At 39.4% G+C, this 14,856-nt stretch overlaps 1 protein-coding gene across 11 annotated transcripts in view; it reads right to left on the bottom strand.

Moving 5' to 3' along the window:
- BLTP1 (bridge-like lipid transfer protein family member 1) overlaps nucleotides 1-14,856 on the bottom strand; it is a 478,785-nt gene that overhangs the window by 73,514 nt on the left and 390,415 nt on the right. For all 11 annotated transcript variants that reach the window (XM_089672161.1, XM_089672163.1, XM_089672166.1 and 8 more), the window contains 8 exons: nucleotides 12,417-12,522; nucleotides 8,317-8,414; nucleotides 4,820-5,005; nucleotides 4,470-4,638; nucleotides 3,654-3,865; nucleotides 3,344-3,542; nucleotides 1,803-1,862; nucleotides 1,443-1,669 (listed from right to left, as the gene is read on the bottom strand). In XM_089672161.1, coding sequence (XP_089528287.1) covers nucleotides 1,443-1,669; nucleotides 1,803-1,862; nucleotides 3,344-3,542; nucleotides 3,654-3,865; nucleotides 4,470-4,638; nucleotides 4,820-5,005; nucleotides 8,317-8,414; nucleotides 12,417-12,522 — 1,257 coding nt within the window. The remainder of the gene's footprint in view (nucleotides 1-1,442; nucleotides 1,670-1,802; nucleotides 1,863-3,343; nucleotides 3,543-3,653; nucleotides 3,866-4,469; nucleotides 4,639-4,819; nucleotides 5,006-8,316; nucleotides 8,415-12,416; nucleotides 12,523-14,856) is intronic.

Below are 14,856 nucleotides of genomic sequence, written 5' to 3'. Positions count from 1 at the left end.
ATGTGAAATATCACAGTTTAACATAAAATCAACCTAGATGAGAAGGCAAAAGGCTAATGAACAAAAATTCCTCTAGTTAATGATCTCTTCCATGTTTCTAAAAATTTTAATGAGCACCTGACTGTGACTGGCAACAATAATGGATGTATTTATATATAAAAAAAATGGTATAGTAATTGGCCCATTGAAAGTGAATCTACACTCATTCTGTGTGAATAGGGCAAAAAAGCTAATGTTATGAAGCTAGTTCCTGTGTTCAAATGTTTTTCATTTATTTACAATGGAAAATATTGCATTTGGTCACTAGGTGGCATCCAGTATCACAGGAAATTTCTATACTACTTAGCACCATCTAATGGCCAAATGTGGCATTTTGTGTTTTAAATCAATGGAAAAAAAAATTTGCCCAGCACTGAAAATAGTCTTATCGCATTTGTTCTTTTCCCTCATACTCACAGAACGCATGTACATGCATTTTCACTAGGCTTTTTTTTTTCTGATTAATACAACTCTAAAAGTAAATAAAAATATATATTGAAAAAATGGCCCTAATCTTGTAAAGTGTCAATAATGTATTTAATAAATAAGTGTTAAACTAATTTAGAAGCCAGCCTGTTCAAAATAAGTGTCAGCAAGCTTTATTAAGAAGCCAGAGAACATCTGCTTCTAAATAGCACAAGGCTAACAGAAGCCAGCTGTATGTTGACCAACTGGTTTCTGAGATTCACAAATGTAATCTATCCTTAAAAGCTGCAGCATCCTGCTTGTGTGTAAATTAAACAATGCATGTCTATATATTGCCTACAATATAGAGGACAGAAAAGCATTTTCATCTAAATTATACACCGTTATAGTAGGTATTAAGTTCTTATAGCAAAGTTCTCTTTCATATGAATCTCTTTTATAAGCCTTAGTGCAAATTTAATTCTAGTGTTCCAAACCTATTATCTATACACAGCAAGATAATATATATACCAAAACAGCTAAACTACTGTGAACAGTGGTACATTTGAGTGAGACTTTACACTGGCAGATATAGAATGATTTACCATCCATGCCATTGCCTAGAGACTGACAAATATATTTCTCTCAATTGGCTCACAGAATCTAATTTTAAATATTAAATAGGTCATGCATCTAAAAGATTAGGTATCATATTGGAAGAGACAGTAAGCAAAGAGTACAAAAATATTTCTGGAGGCATTACTGGTTTAACTTGAGCTAGATTTCCTAAGTAATCGCCATACAGCTTGAGGTAAAAATGTCAAAGAGGAAGAAGAGTTGTATCTAGCCACTAGCATTTCATATCCACTTACATATCATAGTTAACCCCTCCTCCCTATAGACTAGACAATCAAACACATATTGTATGCGCTAGCCTGAAGTGAAATAAAAAAATTAGGACAAACACAATAATGGCAAATGGTTGTATGGGAACGTACTGAATGGACTGTAGGAGACATGCTGTCAACTTCATCTTCATCTGAGAGATCAGCCATGATTACAGAGTTCAGATCTGCGATATCATCTATGTCCTCTTCTCCAGTCAGTGTGGTCAGAGTATTGCCAAGGGCATTAAGCCTTTTTCCAATATTTGGATCCATATGCACATCAATACCACACATCTTCCACAATACATTGAGGGTCCATGTGCCAGCACTGTTGCTTTCTAGTGTTGAATAAATAAATATATATGAATACAAATACCTTCTCTTTTAGAAACTCAGCACAAGAATGTACAAACCAAACTGCATTCTCATAAATCCTCAAGATTATTATAGGAAATGCAATTTTAATCGTACCTGCTGAAGCCTGCCCTGTTGTCCGAGAACACACTTCATATGTTCCATCCGGCACAACACCTACAAAAGCAGAAATATTTAACTATCAATAGGTTAAAAAGATTAAAGTCAAATGCGATTAGTTACATGTCATGGTTATCAAAGGTAACCTTTCATCCACTAGAAAGAATAACACTGCCCATATGTCACCAAGACTGTTGATAAAATTAAGGAGACCAGATATTCTGCAGACGTCAGGCCATCAGATTCAAACAGATTGCAACCATTTTTTATGTTGGACTGCCTCAAGCTTGACATTATATTCCTAGCTACAATATTTAAAGGTGAAAGGGGAATGTTTTCTTGCAGGGTGAAGTTCAGTTCACCCTGAGGATATCACAACATACGTTTTACCTATTACATCCTATCTTATATAGTATTAAAGCTAAGTGACACTATCACAAGAATTTTATTTTCAGTTCACTGAGATCCCACCCCAAAACACCTATAGGTCTTTCCTGTATATCCTGATCCCAACACACGCACACATCTCCTTTTGCAGTTTCAAGGGCAGTAGTGAGATAGCATTACTAGTACACAGACCTGTTTCTTCAATATCACCTATAGCATGTAAAAATATAAAATGAAAAGAGCACTGGAGGCTTTTTGCACCTGTTCACCTTTAGGGTCCATGCACACTGGGCTTAAAATAATTTTCAGTTCCCTTGGCAGAAAAAAAATGCTCTAAGGCTCTATCCTATGCACACTGGCTTAAAGAAACACTGCTCCTAGAGAAGTTTAGCTTCTTCCCTGTAGAAGCAACTAATGTTATCCTATGTGTCCATGCACAATAGGTAGTCTAGAGGCAATTTTTAATCCCAGAGGCAGAAAAAAATCCCTTCTGTTTTGGGTTTTTTGAGTGCGGTTTTCTATGCTGCTAAATGCTTCTAAACACTAACTAACCCTCAAAATGTGCATAATTTTTCCTGTCAAGAGAACTGGCCTTTTTTTAAGCCAGTATGAACGGAGCCATATAGAGAGTTTTCGTACAAGAGTTTAGGAGCATTCAGCTGGATTTTTTCTGCCAGGAAACTGCTCTCAAAAACACAAACCAGAAGGGTTTTTTCTGCCTCTAAATGTCCTAATGTGCATACGATAACATTGAGCTGCTTCTACAGGCAAAACACAAACCTCCTGTAGAAGTAGCGTTTTTTTTTTTTAAGCCAGTGTGCATGGATCCTTAACTTTCCAAAACGTATAAACAATTCAAAATTTCCAAGAGCTGATATTGTAAACTTATAACACAATTGATCTAAAACCTATATAGCTTCTGTTTAATGGCATAATTCAATATATTTCTGAAAATACACCATAGCTTCCCATGAGGTTCTAGGCTTCAAAGGCAAAGTAACAACTGCTTCCAGGGCAAGGGTAATTGAATTTAATTGTCCAAGCAGAATCATTTTCACAGAAGCGTGTACACATCCAGGTAAAATGCCTACATATTACTTGTCATTTTGTGGTTCTGTTAACAAATGAACAAAGATACAGTATATACTTACAAGCATTCATCACTAGATCGGTCCTGACTTCTGGTTTCCAGTCATCCCAAGAGGTCTCAAATCCATCAGCAAAACGAATGCAGAAGTTTTTAAAGTGTCCCTTGCTAACCAGAGACTCTGATGAGCATGCGGTTATCAAAGTACTTTCAATAGTCAGTACCAATGCAGAACCTGTATCAAAGTCACCGGTGTGATTTGCCTGGTAGAAACAAAACATAACTTGATCATTACATGAATGAGGTGATGAAAAGGCTAAGCATAAAACATTACTAATTTTTCAAACTAATATTTCAAAATTGAAGCTCAATACCTGTGGTGCGTTGGTGATGGGTAAACATATACCCAAATCATTAACTGTGAGTTGGAGAAAGAGAGTTCCAAGAGCCTGGGCAGATGTCTGCTGAATTCCTGGCAGCATGTCTACTACTTCCTTTGTAGCCACGTGAATATCCTTGTTTAGTGCCATTCGCTGCTCATTCCAGTTATCATATGCTGCTTTGTAATTCAGCCAGAATAGCACAGCTTTCAACAGAAAAAGGGGTTACATAGCCACTTTATATGTCATTATGATAAATAAATGATAAAATGTACTCATACGTGTTAGGTTCATTAACTGGGAAATCTCTACAAGATATAGAGGATGATTAGTATTGTGGACATAGGCAACATAGCCATAAAAAAGCAATAAACCTTTTGTTCTTTACAGACTGCAAAAAATATTATTGAAAAAAATATAAAATTGAAACTTTGGCAAATTATGCTGGTGGAAGGAACACTCAATAGGGAAAAAACATATATTGTTAAACACAGGATAAAGAATACCAACAAGTAAGCAGCAGGGCTGCAAGAATTTAAATGTGATAAAAGGATTTAAAAAAAAAACACATATAAGCAGGCTTTATGAATTGTGAGTGCCAGCAAGAGAACTGCACAGAATGAAAAAGTTGCCATGTGTTTTGGAACAAATTATGTACAATCACATGGGTATAACTTTGAAATAAGCTACAAAAATCAGCCTCTTATTTATGATCATGTTTTTATACACCTGAAGCAAGTAAAGTATTGTTTAGGGTGCTATACACTTATTGTGAAAGATAGACAGGAATAGAAAGACAGCTGCTAGTACCTCTGTCAAAGGCTACAGGCTGTGCATAGACAATAGGTCTACTCAAGGTAATAAGCACTGCTTCTCTGCCTGTAGAGCCGCTGATCTCCTCCTGTAGTGCATTACGCAAGCCTATGCGGGTTTTAAAATAGGCAACTTGATGAAAATCTGATCCAGCCTCTTCATAAACCTGCATGGGTCACAATATTAACATCTAAGAAAAGGCATGTAAGGATGACTGCAATAAAATAAAAGTCTAGACAATGTATGGCAAAGTAAAGAAGAAATCCACCATGTACGAAAAAAAACAAACAAATGAAAACTATTATATTAACTATTTGTATAATATTTTTATTAACAAATTTGCTTACTTGATGTTTCACAATTTGTCCAAGAGCCAAGTTCAAATCAACTTGACATTTTCCAAAAAGCTTTAGATAGCTACTGCTTCCAGGTGAGGCTTTCGTCTGAATTCGGTTTGACAACTCCAGTTCTATCAGCCCGGTCTCAAATCTGACTGCCCTCATGGAGGGAGTTGTAGCTGTCACTTGGATGCCCTATAGTAAAGAATGTAAAACAACCATAAATCCAATGCTTACTGTCTGCCCTTATGTTGTAAAGCACTGCGTAAACTGTTGGCGTTATATAAATCCTGTATTATAATAATAATAATAACTGGATGGCACAGTTATAATCCAGGACAAACATGCTTGAAATATGAGCACATTTGTTTTTAAAACCTATCCAAATAAAAAAATAATCCAGTAATGTGGGATGTTTATAAGCTCAATCATCCCCTGGTTTCTTATATCTCCCAAACATAAATTGAAAGTAGAAAAAAAAAAAAAAGATGTATACTTTTTTGAATCACAAGCAGATGTTTTAATTCAACTCCAAATGTTTTCAATATTTTTAAATCTGCAGTTTTCATTAAAATGATATCTGATGATCCTGACACCACTAAGGTTCCTGTTTAGGCACTGAACTGTTATGAAATGTTTAGTCCCCCAGCTGTGTTCCTGTGGTGTCACACTTTCAAATGGAGGAAACTACAACTGGCTGTGCCAACACACTTCAGGTAGGCAAGGTATATAGCCATAATATGTTGCTGACGTTGAGGCAAGAGCATGTGGACTGAAAGTGACTGGAAGAAGCTGGAGGAGATCAGCAGCAATGAGATGCCAAACTGGACGAAAAAAGTTTATGAAAAAAAAAAATACAGTGCTAAAGTATACATAAAGGCAACACTTGTTTACATATAGAGTGGTGAGGGATTAGAACCACTGTCAGGTATTTATTGCTGTGTATCTCTGTTTGGGAGTCTCTCTCTCTCTCTAAAGCTGCATTCCCACTTTAGCATTTCATAAACGCTCACAAAAGCAAACAATTTCTCTCACTTTTACAAAACGAGATGGCACCCCTATTGTAGCAAAAAAAAATAGACAAGGTTAAAAAAAGTGTGACACTCAAAGCTGAAAAAGGTGCATAAGTTACTTTGCAGCGTTTGTAATGTGCAAAGCAACTCATTGTAATCAAATGCATGTGGTGCAAAAACACAACGCGATTTTGCGCGTGTTCATGAAATGCAAAATATGAAAGCTAGTTGTTCTGATCACCAATGTCACTGGGAAAGAAAGTGAGGGTAAATCCACAATTTTGACTTGCCACCAGGACAGGTATTAATGGCAAATCTGCCAAAGGGGGGTGGCACTTGTTCCCATGACAACTGTCTATGAGGGGATTTCCCTTGCATTGGAAAGATATCCTCTCACTTCTTGTTGAGTCTATGGACAGGAAGTGAAAAGAAATGGTCCTAATAAAGTGACTTTAGCCCTTTCCTATATATTCTAAGCAAACTAAATGTAGTTCCAGTTAAGATCTATTCTAATATCAGGGGCGAACTGACCATTTGGAAACTCGGGCACTGCCCGGGGTCAGTAGGGGGCCCCGTGAGATGCCCCTGGTACCTTTTTCATAGAGGATTTTTTGAGTTTGGGCAAGGACACAGGGGCCCCATGATCCCCTATTGCCCGGGGGCCCCATGAGTTGTCAGTCCGCCCTTGTCTAATTATATATATACAGCCAGGTCCATAAATATTGGGACATCGACACAATTCTAACATTTTTGGCTCTATACACCACCACAATGGATTTGAAATGAAACAAACAAGACGTGCTTTAACTGCAGACTGTCAGCTTTAATTTGAGGGTATTTACATCCAAATCGGGTGAACGGTGTAGGAATTACAACAGTTTGCATATGTGCCTCCCACTTGTTAAGGGACCAAAAGTAATGGGACAGAATAATAATCATAAATCAAACTTTCACTTTTTAATACTTGGTTGCAAATCCTTTGCAGTCAATTACAGCCTGAAGTCTGGAACACATAGACATCACCAGACACTGGATTTCATCCCTGGTGATGCTCTGCCAGGCCTCTACTGCAACTGTCTTCAGTTCCTGCTTGTTCTTGGGGCATTTTCCCTTCAGTTTTGTCTTCAGCAAGTGAAATGCATGCTCAATTGGATACAGGTCAGGTGATTGACTTGGCCATTGCATAACATTCCACTTCTTTCCCTTAAAAAGCTCTTTGGTTGCTTTTGCAGTATGCTTTGGGTCATTGTCCATCTGCACTGTGAAGCGGCGTCCAATGAGTTCTGAAGCATTTGGCTGAATATGAGCAGATAATATTGCCCGAAACACTTCAGAATTCATCCTGCTGCTTTTGTCAGCAGTCACATCATCAATAAATACAAGAGAACCAGTTCCATTGGCAGCCATACATGCCCACGCCATGACACTACCACCACCATGCTTCACTGATGAGGTGGTATGCTTAGGATCATGAGCAGTTCCTTTCCTTCTCCATACTCTTCTCTTCCCATCACTCTGGTACAAGTTGATCTTGGTCTCATCTGTCCATAGGATGTTGTTCCAGAACTGTGAAGGCTTTTTTAGATGTCGTTTGGAAAACTCTAATCTGGCCTTCCTGTTTTTGAGGTTAACAAATGGTTTACATCTTGTGATGAACCCTCTGTATTCACTCTGGTGAAGTCTCCTCTTGATTGTTGACTTTGACACACATACACCTACCTCCTGGAGAGTGTTCTTGATCTGGCCAACTGTTGTGAAGGGTGTTTTCTTCACCAGGGAAATAATTCTTCGGTCATCCACCACAGTTGTTTTCTGTGGTCTTCCAGGACTTTTGGTGTTGCTGAGCTGACCGGTGCGTTCCTTCTTTTTAGGAATGTTCCAAACAGTTGTTTTGGCCACGCCTAATGTTTTTGCTATCTCTCTGATGGGTTTATTTTGTTTTCTCAGCCTAATGATGGCTTGCTTCACTGATAGTGACAACTCTTTGGATCTCATCTTGAGCGTTGACAGCAACAGATTGCAAATGCAAATAGCACACTTGAAATGAACTCTGGACCTTTTATCTGCTCATTGTAATTGGGATAATGAGGGAATAACACACACCTGGCCATGGAACAGCTGAGAAGCCAATTGTCCCATTACTTTTGGTCCCTTAACAAATGGGAGGCACATATGCAAACTGTTGTAATTCCTACACCGTTCACCTGATTTAGATGTAAATACCCTCAAATTAAAGCCGACAGTCTGCAGTTAAAGCACATCTTGTTAGTTTCATTTCAAATCCATTGTGGTGGTGTATAGAGCCAAAAATGTTAGAATTGTGTCGATGTCCCAATATTTATGGACCTAACTGTATATATATATAGACATATATCTATATATATATCTATATATATAGATAGATATATCTCTCTATCTATCTATCTATATATATACACACACAGCAAAAATTCAGATAAATGGAAAAATAATGACATTGTATTAAAGTCACACCTTGAATCGTAGGTTTAGTGAATAAAGAAGGATTTTTGGCTTGTCTCCATCTGCTGTACCATCATGTTCATTCCATAGTGGAATTGGCTGTTCGCCTCCTGTAGATATATATAGACAACATTTCAAATGTAACTGAATAGCTTATAAACATGCATTGGAAAATGTAAATGCCAAACTGTAATGAGCTTCCCAAACACCAGAACAAAAGACTATGTGTATAGAGCTTTTAGGCCCCGTTCACACTAGTGCAACTTCAGTTGCACAGAATCACATGACAATGATAATCACATTGTTTTCAATGGTGCCCACTCGCATCAATGCAACTCTGGGGAAGGTGCATGTACTATTTTGGTGCAATGCAGTTCAGTTTTGTGCCCCTATAAACTTCAATGGAACTGTACATGTGTTTTTGTTGGTGTGTTTTTGCCTGCAATTTGTTTTTGTTATTAGGAGACGTAACCTGCTGGCGTCCTAACCAGTGACCCATCCCTGCTGAGGCATTGTTTAACCCCTTGACGCCGACGTAACACAAATATGCGGCCTCACGGACCTGGGCTTTTTTCCGTGGGGCCGCATATTTGCGTACCTGTCTTTGTGCTGGGAGCGCGCCGCTCGGCGCGCTCCCAGCACCAAGACCGCAGTGTCACTGAGAGCCCCGGGTCCCGTTCTAACGATCGGGACCCGGGACTCCCGATTCCGGGTCACGTGATCGCTGTGATAGCCTCTGATTGGCTATCACAGTGATCAATCACTGTGCAGCCCGGCCCCCTTGTTTTCTCTCTCTCTATGAATGGAGAAGAGAGATACATTGTATCTCTTGAACTCCTGACATAGAGAGATAAAAAAAAAGTTTGTAAAAAAAAAAAAAAAAGATAAATAAATATTAAAAAAAAAAAGAAAAAATAAAGAAAAATACCTAGATCAAGGTTTGATCTAGTTCAGTACCAGGGTTAGTGTTTGGGTCAAGGTCAGGGTCAAAGGTCAGGGTCAAAGGCAAAGGTCAGGGTCAAAGGTAAGGATTTAAAAAAAAAATTGGTATCAGTGTCAGTTAGTGTTAATGTCAATGTCAGTGACAGTGTGTTTTATGTAAAAAAAAAAAAAAAAAAAAAGACAAAAACAAAATGCGCACTGTTGTTTCTGGACTGTACTACGGGTACAAACAACAAATAACATACACATATATGGTATCGCTGCGATCGTCAAGAACTGGAGAATGTATTTTGGGTTGTTCTTTGGTGGTAGGTTATGGTCGTAACAAGAAACACACAGTTAAATTAAAAAAAAATGATTTTTGTTTTACTATTTTGGCCCAGCTTTCCTTTAATAATAAAAAAAAAATTAGGAGCTATCCATTACCATTTACCACCAAATGAAAGCCCAATTTGTCCTGAAAAAAACAAGGTATAATCCACCTGGATGTACAAAGTAGTTGTGACGATATGTACGGTTTTACTAACACGTCAACGTTGCGGAATTGTGCTTAGGCATTTAGATTTGTTTTACCCTTAGGCGTGAAGGGGTTAAGGAGTCATCGCCAGCTGGCACCCTCACAACCATCATGAAAGCATGGTAAACGTCTGTGAAAGTGTTGTTTTTCTAGGGGGAAGTAGTGTCTAAAAGGGAAGTGATATAGAGGAACGATCTGCTTTGAGGCATGGTTAGTCTTTGGTGTGATAGCAGGCATGTTTGTGAATTGTCTTTGATCTCTCTGATACTTGGCTTGGTTCAGCTCTAGATGAACATAGAAAGAGTGGCCCAGCGACAAAGAGGAGGATGTTTTGCTGGTATTGCGTACATCTCAAGTCTCACAAAGCCAAGGGGCATTTCCATACCCCTTACCATGAATTGCAGGCTTACCCCTAAAATTTCTTTGATTATACCTGTGCGATATGAGGTTTCCTGTGTCACCAGAAGAAAGTCTCTTTAACTTTGTGCTATGTCATATCTAAGTATTCTCTTTATTGCAATTTATGAAGACAATTACCCCATCAAGTTCCCCTGCCTTGTGATTGGCAGTGAGTGGATTCCATAGCTGATATTTGTCTCAATATCAGGTATTAAATCTGCCCACTGCCTGCCTTTTCTACGAGTACTGATACATTGATATCAGCCTCCATGAAACTGTCACTTCCATGTAAGGACAATTGCTGGCACCAACACTTGCTGACACAAAAAGCCACTGGCGATAATGCAAAATGCTTCTGCTCTTGCTATGTCAGTATTGCTGGCTGGATTGATGCTTTTTCCTGAACACAGAAGCAAATGATGTTACCACATGGCTGCTCTGTACAAAAGTGACTGGAGCTGATCTGTCCTAGTTCTCTATTATTTCCCAGTGCATTTTGGGATACAGAAACCTCCACTGCTTTTCCTCCAGCACCCAGCTAACACTTTATAAAAGCTTCACTAACACGCCATAAATGCTATAGTTGCAGTTAAGGTGCGCTACCACTGAAATGAATGGAAGTGGCTGATAAGTGGCAATGCCTCCTGAAAGTGGAATGCTGCTTAATTTTTTAACAAAACACTGCACTGTGTGGTGCCCATTGTAATATTCATGGCAGGTATTGAAGGGCAGTTATGAGAATTTAATAACACTGTTTAAATAGGGATTAAATATAGGGTATTCATGCACACGTGAACAAGCCCTTACAGACTTACAAAAATATCACTGATGTCATGCTGCTGGCTCTGTCAAGTGGCACTGCTGGAACAATGCAGGCACCATCAGGTGAGCGGTTCATCTGCCAAAGCTCAACCCCTAGCAAAAACTGAAGGAACCCTAGGGTTCCATGGAATTCTGGTTAAGAATGGCTGTTCTATTGTATAACTTAACTGAGACCTTTGCTCTCACTGGCTGGGGAAACAGTACAAAAAGTAAATTTCTGCACTCAAAAAAGCATGTACCCATAAATTTTAAATATATATATATATATATGTGTGTGTATGTATATAAAAACAAAAGACTTAAAATGCTCATATCCACTCTCTTGCCTCCATTCCAGTAACCTATTTAGTTTCATTTCCAGGACTTACTGCGAAACATTTCCTCACCCCTGCTTTAGATGTTAGCTAAAAGATACAGAAAGTCACACATCTGATTAAGCGGGAAGAGCTGGTTAAAAAAGGTGCATGTTATTTAAACACTGCATTACTCCCCTCCAATCATACCCTTTATTTATATGAAACATCCGTATAAAACCTGTGTACGAGAAATGTAGGTAGCCACTGTTGACCTTTCTTCAGCTGCCTGGCAAACATAGTTATCTGAAGGCCTCAATACTTCTTGGGGCACTGTCTCAATCAAAGTATGCAATGAATATAGTTTGAAACTGAAGTGTCCTATGTACTGCAGATGAATAAAGCAAAGTAACTAGCATTTTCCGAATGGTATGTAAACAGTGACAGCCTATATATGTCTCTTACAACAGCTTTAATTTAAAGTGATCATTTCAAATTGTCATTTAAAGTAAAAGAAAGTCTAAATGGTTCATGTGGATGAACATATTCATAACATAAATATATAAAAACATACTCTTAATAGTATAATTGATGCTCAAAGCTAACAGTCAATAATATAATTAGCCTTCAATTTTCACCCAGGTATGATTCAGAACATTCATATTACAGGACTGCCAGTTCAGCTAGGATAAGTGTTTTTCTTATAGCTGTGCCAGGTGTTAGATAGTGCTTAAATAATTGTACATAATGCATGAAATCAACTGATCATGCTACAGAAATTATTTTTTCTTTCAAAGCTTACAAACAAACAGAAATTGAATCAAATGTCTAAACCATTTGCCTTTAGACAGGTGTGTAATCTAATGTGTCATTTCTAGAAAATGTAATGTAGTGTTTGTAGTCAGTTTAATTGTACACAGTAGGTGTGATAATATCAATAACTGAACATTTATGAGACAAGCGTATAGTGTAATTATACATATTATAATACATGTGGAAATGTTTTTAAAAATAATCTTAAGGGGTCTGTACATTTAACTGTTATTTAACAAACGTTTCTGACTGTATGTATTTTCCGAATTACATAACCAAGATCAAATTAAAATAATCATTCTAAAAATAATATAAACACCACAAACCTGAGACTTTCTGTATTACTTCGTTGACCTCTTTCATGAAGACTTTCTGTACAAACACCAGGTGGTTCAGTAGGTCAGTGGTTAGATTGTGCTCAAATGACCCAACCTGTAATTCGGATGGACAGTCTGTTAGTTTTACACGGACAACAAAAATAAACAGAAAGGAAGTATACTGTAATAGTTTGAAACATAAAAGTAAAGCCACTATAACATGGGAGATCTGATTGCAAAACTGACAGGCGGACCCCACCGGAAGGTCCATGCATTCCTATAGATAGGCAGGTGTAAACAGATTTGTGTCCGTTTACACCTGCCAACCTCCAGGTTCGATCCAGTCCTCTTTAATTAAAAAAAAAAAAAAAAAAGGACGGTGATCTGTTCTCTTCCGTTTAGGTGGGTGTAAATGGACAACAGAGTGCATTTAATCCTGGCCACCCATAAAGCAGAGTGGGCTCTGACCCTGTCTGCTCTGCATAAAATGAGTGGACACAGATACTTCATCCGCCTGCTCTGCTCCAATCAGCAGGGGAGCTGATCCACTGCTAATCGTACCGAAATCCACCCCGTGTTAAAGGGGCCTAAAAAGCACATTTAACACTAGTCAATGTGGTGTAGCGTGGCTTACAAATATAGCTGCCTATCTTTGTGGCCTTAAAGGGTTTGTACGCTTGTATGGTTAAGTTTAAAATTGCATGTAAACTAAAACTAATGTTAGTAATTGTATTTGCTAAATTATTTAAAAATGTTTATTGGATTTGCATTATTCACAGCTCTGTAACTTGAAAACAGCAGTGGTGAAACAAAAATGATTAAAAACTACTAAACTGACAACTTCAAGCAGGTGTGATGTTTTGCCCTTTAGAGCTCCTTCCAGTGATTAGAAGATTAAATCAGAACTTAACTGTATCAGGGACACTGTTGAGCAGCCGAATGTAATGGCTGCTCCCTAACTTGGCTCTCAACCTTCCGGGCACACATCCCCTGCCACAATAATCAGAGAGGAGCCTGTCTGCTTCCAAACCTTTCCTCCCACTCTTGTGGCCCCATAGACCAGGCAGGGACTGAGCGAAGAATGGGCAGTGCCCGCACACCGGCACCAATCCAAGAGGGAGCCACCCGAAGCCCGCAAGTAAGTGAAGGTCGCCATCCTCCCGTGGCAGGTGCACAACTCCTCTGTGTGCCCTTCCCGGTGGCTGCGCCAGGTTACCCGGCGTGGTCCGGCACTCTCCTCCCTGGATCCCTACTCCCCATGAGCAGCCGTCACTAGCGGAATCGCGTTCCCGCCCCGGGGCGCACACCATTAATTTAGCCCCAGGATCCCCAAAATCTGGCAGCCTGGTAGGCCTTAGGTGGCTTGCATGCTTACAGCCCGAAAGTGAGGGCCAAGGTCCCTGAGAGGGGGTCCCACCAGCTATACAGAAGAGGGAGAGGGTCAGCCATCTCCCTCAGGCCCCTTGCCTACTCCTGCCTCCCCCACTGGGGCTTTTAGGGATCAGGTCTAGCCTCCATTTCTTGCACGCCATCGAGGAGTGGCTTACTTCCGCTCCCCACTTTGAACTTGAAGCGCACGTCTGGCTTATTGTGGGGCAGACAACACATTGATTATTGTGGCCCTTTGTCAGCCCCGACATCTAGAGGGCTCAGGGAGAAAATCCTACGCAGCCACCTCAGCCCCACCATGCGACCTACCAAGGAGAGTCCATATCACAGGGACCATGAGGAAGAATTCCTTTGCCACCCCGGCTAAGCCAAATAAATCAACAGCAAGCTCCTCTAAAACTTCAACTAATCCTGCTAAACGATCTCAATCCAAAATGGCCTCCCCACAACCTTCGCCCGAATACCTGTTTCTTTCCCAAGAGTCTGAACCCCACTTAGATGACTCTTCCAACGACAGTCTCCCAGTGGTACAAAATGAAGAACCCTCTGAAACGACGATCTGCGATTCAGGCTACTCGAGAAATTTAAACTCCTTCTCCTAACGGAATTGAAAACAGTTATGGAACAACTCACCACCAAGATAACACAAGAAATCAGGGACATGGGTTCCCATATCAATGATCTTGAACATAAAATGGACGATGCTATCCTGGTGATTGACAACCACGAACAAGATATTGATACAATTAAACTAGACCTCTCCTCCGCTCTGGATCAGAGGCCTACCAGAAACTATAGAAGACCTGACTTCCACGGGTACTGTGGTTACAGGAACTCATCCCAGGAATCCCAATTGAAAGACTGGAATTTGACAGAATTCACAGAGCCCTAGGCCAGAAAAGACCCAATACTATCAAACCTACCTTCTACAAAACCAAAGAGACGGTCATGCAAGCAGCCTGGTCAAAAAGAGACTTGATCTTTCAATCCCATAAATACCAAATATGCTCTGACATAGCCCGACAAACACTTCAATGATGCAGAGAACTGAAGCCCTTTG

This window comes from Staurois parvus, unplaced genomic scaffold, assembly GCF_062004578.1.
Source record: "Staurois parvus isolate SC_StPar_1 unplaced genomic scaffold, SC_StPar_1.0 ptg000122l, whole genome shotgun sequence".
In the NCBI taxonomy this organism is placed as follows: domain Eukaryota; kingdom Metazoa; phylum Chordata; class Amphibia; order Anura; family Ranidae; genus Staurois; species Staurois parvus.
This window is presented reverse-complemented; position numbering and strand designations above follow the sequence as displayed.